Source organism: Egretta garzetta, unplaced genomic scaffold (assembly GCF_000687185.1).
Source record: "Egretta garzetta isolate BGI_Z169 unplaced genomic scaffold, ASM68718v1 scaffold259, whole genome shotgun sequence".
NCBI lineage: Eukaryota > Metazoa > Chordata > Aves > Pelecaniformes > Ardeidae > Egretta > Egretta garzetta.
In genome coordinates, this window is record NW_009260770.1 from 3,788,559 (window position 1) to 3,795,247 (window position 6,689).

The 6,689-nt window shown below is 39.7% G+C and overlaps 1 protein-coding gene across 4 annotated transcripts in view; it reads right to left on the reverse strand.

The window, feature by feature from the left end:
• Positions 1-6,689, reverse strand: part of ANKRD12 (ankyrin repeat domain 12) — a 49,235-nt gene that overhangs the window by 3,763 nt on the left and 38,783 nt on the right. For all 4 annotated transcript variants that reach the window (XR_004842937.1, XM_009646215.2, XM_035901630.1 and 1 more), the window contains 2 exons: positions 3,208-3,306; positions 1,443-1,586 (listed from right to left, as the gene is read on the reverse strand). Coding sequence is in view for 3 of the 4 variants with exons in the window: in XM_009646215.2 (XP_009644510.1) it covers positions 1,443-1,586; positions 3,208-3,306 (243 nt within the window). In the remaining variant the exon portion in view is untranslated. The remainder of the gene's footprint in view (positions 1-1,442; positions 1,587-3,207; positions 3,307-6,689) is intronic.

Sequence of the window (6,689 nt, forward strand, 5' to 3'; positions counted from 1 at the left end):
CCTGCTGAATCACCTTGCTGTGTATAGCTCTAGTTCTTTAAAGATGGGGAAAAAGAAGTCATAACAGACTGAGGGAACACTGGAAGCTGTAATAATTCTGTAAGGGGCTCCAGGACTAAAGTAGAATTCCACGTATGTTGGAAATATAGGTGTTTCATTTTAAAATGCCCAACATCCAATGCATCAACACTTTTATTACATCTGTAACATCAAAATTCTTCCTTGCATGATGTGCTCCTCACAGTCATTGAGACAGGTTCTGAATGCTGTTTCCAATTTTTGTTAGTTAGCAGACCATACCGACACCGTGAAATTATAATCTCTTAAGAGATAACGGCTGCAGCAAACCTCTGAGTGGTAGTCCATAAAAGGTATGTGGATTATAAAGTATGCTGCTCATTTTAGGTTTAATCAGGAACTAAATACCAACACTGAACCTGTAACAACTTGTAAACAACATGGTGCAAGTAAATAATACGGAGCTTGAGGTGATTTTGAAAAAAAAAAAATTCATCTGGTAGCATTTAACATTTCACTGTTGGTCATCTGGTTTTTATGGAACAGTTCTAATGACTGCCTTATAGAGAGGAGAAAAGTATTATGTGAATATCCCCCCACCACAAACATTTCCAAATTTCACGAACCAGTCTCATCACTTCACACGCTACTGGCATTCTGATTCTCTGGCCTAGTGACAAAAAATGATCTTATATTCTGATCATCTTTTTTTGTTGTTTACGCTATATTTGTAACCTTCCGAAGTATGGTCTGAGTGAAATTTGATTTCATAGAAACCAGTAGAGTAATGCTCTCATTCATTTCTGCAGGTGAAAGAAAACCAAACATGGTACAAAACAGAAAAGCAGCATACATATACCCGTATCCTCTTGTTATTGTACACCCAAATGAAGCCTAATCAAAGTAAAAATGTATAATGTACAAAATTTTAATTCCAGAAAAATCGATGACAATTTCAGTATGGGAATCATAGAATTGTTTAGGTTGGAAAAGACCTTTAAGGTCATCCAGTCCAACCACTAACCTAACCCTGCCATCCCACCGCTAAACCATGTCCCTAAGCACCTTGGCTGCCCGGCTTTTAAATACCTCCAGGGATGGGGAATCGACCAGCTCCCTGGGCAGCCCGTTCCAGCGCCTGACAACCCTTTCTGTGAAGAAGTTTTTCCTAATGTCCAACCTAAACCTGCCCTGGTGCAACTTCAGACCATTCCCCCCCTCCTATCATCTGTTACCAGGGAGAAGAGGCCGACCCCCACCTCACTACAGCCTCCTTCCAGGTAGCTGTAGAGGGTGGTAACGTCTCCCCTCAGCCTCCTCTTCTCCAGGCTAAACAACCCCAGAACAGAATTCTCTCCAAACGCTCCTTTTGAGTCAGGCTAGAAAGACCTTTTTGTCTGAAATTCTGAAATACACCTTTTTACCTGAGCATCCAGAGGCACATTATAAACCTCGGCATCCAGCAGAACAGTGCAGGCACTGAACGGTAGTGTTTGATTAGCTAGCGTTCTTGCTGCTCGATAATGAACACGTAGAACTTCCTGTTCATTCGAAACAATAAGCTTTTCCTAATTGAATAAGATATCAACATATAAATATACATTTGGTAAAGTAAGCATTTCAGTTTGATTCATAAAAATGTCAATTCATTTAAACATTTCTTTTTAGGGCTTACACTTGAATGGCATGAGAAATGGGCTGGTGGAGGGAGGAGCAGTTGTTCATCTAATCAAATCCAAAATTTCAATTTAATGATGCAAAGAGTGTTCCCTTAATGTCAGAACTGAAAACACCTTCTACCCCCTCAACTGTTGGCTGAATGTCACACGCAGATTTTCCACTTAGTACTACTGAGGTGAATTCTAGTTAATGAAGAAGGTGAAAATGAAAATAATGAGGAGCATAGGGTTGGGACATAGGTTTGTGAGTCTCGTCTGTATTAAGATTTTTGTCACATGCTTGCCCTGCCAGGCACAATGGCCAAGCAAACTGAAGCAGAAATATATTTTTTTTAATGTATTCTTTTTTTTTTTTCTTCAAACAACATGCAGAAACTCCATAAAACCATAGCTGAACAAAGATTCTTTCCTGAACTGAGATAAAAAAAATAAAGCTCACTTGGCCAAACTTTACACAGTTGTATAAAGTGAATTTGATTTGAAGAACAGTCTATTTAAGCAACAGAACTAAAAATATGCAGAATTTTGTAAGACATTAAAAAAAATGTATGTGTGTGTTTACTGCCCTGCAACATAATGGTTCTAGTTTTTATCAAAAGAAAAGAAAGTGGATTACAAAAAGCTTGGAAAACAGAAAAAGCAGCATCTTTCCTTAGGTTACAACTAATTTCTTTTTAGTCAGAACTTAAACCACGTTTACATTCTTTGTACTTGTCACTTTATACCTAGCTTTACACCGAAATACTGAATTCAAGTAGAACCCCTCCCTCAACTGGTTTGTTAAGCTACATAGAAATCAACATAACCAAAAAACTACCACATTGGGTTTTAATGAACCAGCTGCTTGTGTAACTGGGTGGAAACAAGATACTTTCTACGTGAGAAAGGGGTCCTGCCTGTGTCCACAAGCAATCTAGCTCACAATACTGACAAGACATCTAAATCTAGTCTGCCAAGGATTAAAGGTTTGGGCAACCTAAAAGTAGAGAGTACTCTTAAACCAGTAACATTTTCTCAGTTTCTGTGTTCAAATTCAGTGAAGCCTACACACAGTCCTAACAAAAATTTTAGGCAGTTTTTGCAGGCAGAAAATTGCAAATAATGATTTAGTCTTAGAGCCACATGTGTCTTCTACCAATACAGAATTTACTCTTGCTTCAGTTCTTTTAACTTAGTCAATTTGGTTCTGAAGTCTACAACCATTATTAGCTTTCAAAACTCGAGTCTGCAGCTTTCCTCCCACTCCCCACTGCCCCTGGGAAAAATGTGGGCCACATCTTAGAGCAATTAACAGGAAAAAGCTGCTATCTTACTGACTTAAGTATTCTGCTAACAGTTGTCTAAAACATTTTATTGTATTTACAAGTTTCTCCAATACATAAATTTGGACGGAAGGCAGATTACTTCTAAAGCATTGTTAAATTGAGCAAAATGTAGTCTATCCATTGAAAAAGAAAAAACCCTAAAGCTTAAAGCTGGCAAATAAAAAAATAAATTACTTCAGTCTTACCCTTTCAATACTGTGCTGTAAACGTAGTTTCATCCTTACAACCTCCTGTTGTTTAAATAGTTCCTTAAGTGGGTCCGACAGTGAGGGGGGTGGTGTAATCTGTGGAAAAAGTTTTATAAATAGTATAGTGAATATGTCTGTAACATATGTTTAACATTGCTTGTATGATTTGAGCATTTATTAAAAAAAAAAAAAGCATAAGCAAGGTATTTTTTAGGGAAAATACATGAGTTCTGAACACGCCATTAATTTTGCGACTTCAACCCATTTGCAATAAAAGGTTTTAAGGATTCTTTACCATAAAGTTAATAAACCTGACTGAAATGGCATTTCAAACTGTTTAGTGCCTGTAAGCAGCCATTGTCAGCATGTCATAGCTGCTCTTTAAAAAGGCTATACATTAGAAGATAGTAAAAATACAACTTGCTTTCAATTTTAAAGACCCTTTAAAGCACAACTGTTCGTTTTGAGAAGCTAAAAGCTGCCTAAACAAATACAAGAGCAAAGTAAGAAAAAGAAAAATACTGCTTAAAAAAAAAGTCACTTGATTTATCTATACAGTGTCACTGGCATTTTATATGGCACAAAAGATAACCAACCATATGCCTAATCCTACAATCACGCAGAACACTGGCAAGCACAGAAAGTACACCAGAGCCCCAGGCGGTGGCTTGGAAAAGTGTTTCCTCCTGTCAGTTATTCAAGTAAATTTTTTTTTTTTTTTTAAAGCTTAGGCCACCGGAAAAAAAAAAAAAAAAAAAAAAAAATCAAATTGCAAGCTATCAACACTGTTACTGATTGGCTATACTCCTACTCCAAACATTTTACATTTTTAATCAATTATAGTAAACAACTGGTATTACTGTCCTCCTTGAGTTGTATGATAAACACTGAAAAGGCACCTGGAGCCCTCATGGCAACTGCAGAAATCAGATGTTTCTTGAGAAGTAACTAATAAACATCGTGGGAGTTTTAAGGCTCCACCCAAAGTTTACTTTTCTCTGTGCAAGCTCTGTTTTACAGTTCAGCATAGTTTTTAACAACTGCTAGATGTAAGAGCATTGGTACTGCTTTGGAAAGACTCATCAAAACTAAAAGAAATACTGCTTACTACCACCGATACTCAGAAACCACAGCCGAAATACATGCCTATTTACCTTGTACCCAACACAAACACACAGATATAAATAGTTCTATTCAATAATACAGATCCTGCAACTGTCAAGAAATAATAAATCCATTATGAATATATAAATGGACACATTGCGTTACTGGTATCCATCAGGCACCTATACACTCCAGTAACAAAGTGATTTATCTACCGAAACTTACTTGATTATCTTGGAAAATTATTTCAGGACAATTTTTCCCCTAACTGCAAGTTAGCCAATGTCTTTGGGATTAAAGAACATGTTGAATAATGAATTGTGGTTCATTTCTCAAGTTATTATTGGGTATAAAATCACACTCAGCTCCTTCATGTTTCAAACTACTAAGCAAGACACACTCTGCTTCTCTCAATGAAAACACTTTGGCTTCCAAACTAGTGAGTAATGTTTATGGCATATGCCATTTTTGTAGAAGTCATCAGTATTAAAAACAAAACAAACACAACAAAAAAAAACCCAAACCACAAACACCTACTGGGGTAATCCATCTCAGTCATAGTGGGCTTTGTCAGCCTGAGATACACTGCGGTCTAGTTTTGCCTAGAAACTTTGCATTCGGGGCACAGTTCAATAGACCTATCACAGTTTTTCAATGAACTAAGAGAAGATGCTCGTAGTAACACCAAGCTTTTATTTAATTCATTTTACTAAACCCCAAAAGACCTCCCAAAGATCTTTAGCAGGGGGGTTGGACTAGATGATCTCCTGAGGTCCCTTCCAACCCTTACGATTCTGTGATTCTGTGATAAGAAGCAAGATAAACAATCTGTCTGTAAATATTCCCTGAGTTTATGCAGCTAAGTTATCCAGAAATAAAAATTTCAGAGCTGGCAAGCATCCGTATCACCTGAACAACTTCAAGTGTTATTATAAGATGTTATTCCTGTGAATTTATAGACCATTTAATTTTGTGACAGAAACAGGAATCAACATTGCAGGAAATAACTGGGAAGGACTTAATTATCTGGGCAGCGAACTTGTGTGGACTTTTAGGCAAACGTCTAAGGGAACTGTGGCTGTCTACAATAAAGTGACCTGCTCAGTTGATGTGGGGTGAGTGGTGGACATTGCCTACCTGCACTTCTCCAAGGCTTTTGATACACTTCCCCACGGTCTCCTCCTGGAGAAATTGATGTGTTACGGCCTGGACAAGTATTCTGTGCGGTGGGTGGGGAATTGGCTGACAGGCCGCACCCAAAGGTAAATAGCTCTTTTAATAACTGGCAACCTGTCACAAGTGGTGTCCCTCAGGGATCAATACAGGGCCCAGCGTTATTCAGTACCTTCGTAAGTGATCTGGATGATGGGATAAATGTAGCCTGACGAAGTTTGCAGATGACACCAAATTGAGTGGGGAAGTGGACACTTCAGATGGGAGAGCGACCCTGCAGGAAGATCTGGATAGGATGGAAGAGTGGGCTAACCTTATGAAGTTCAACACAGACAGGTGTAAGGTCTTGCACCTGGGAAAACACAATCCAGGAGTGCAGCACAGACTGGGATCCACCTGGCTGGAGAGCAGCTCTATGGAAAGGGACCTGGGGGTTCTAGAGGACAACAAGCTCAATATGAGTGAGCAGTGTCCTGCAGCAGCCAACAAGGCCGATAAGATGCTTGGTTACATCAACAAGGGCATCACCAGCAGAGATAAAGAAGTCATTATCCCACTCTACTCAGCACTTGTCAGGCCACACCTGGAATACTGTGTATGGTTCTGGTGCCCACTACACAAAAAGGATGTGGACAGGCTGAAGGGGATCCAGAGAAGGGCCACCATGATGATAAAAGGACTGGGAAGCCTGGCGCATGAGGACAGGCTGAGACAACTGGGTTTGTTCAGCCTTGAGAAAGGAGGCTCAGAGGTGATCTCATCACTGTCTATCAGCATTAAAGGGTGGCTACAAAGATGGAGACTCCCTTTTTACAAGGACTCACATGGAAAGGACGAGGGGTAATGGATACAAGTTGATCCCAAGAAGATTCTGATTAAACATAAGAGGAAAATTTTTCACAATGAGAACAGTCACCCATTGGAACGATCTCCCCAGGGGAGTGGTTGACCCCGCCTCACTGGACACTTTCAAGATGCAGCTGGACAGGGTGCTGGGCCATCTTGTTCAGACTGTGCTCTTGCCTAGAAAGGTTGGACCAGGTGATCCTTGAGATCCCTTCCAACCTGGTATTCTCAGATTCCATGACCTCTGCCTCTGCAAAGCCGCTGCTACACCGCAGCTTGCTTGTATTAACTACACAGCTTGTAGTAAATCTCGTTTTCGGGTCCCAGAACCGTTTCGTGCGGCCGCTGCGCTCGCC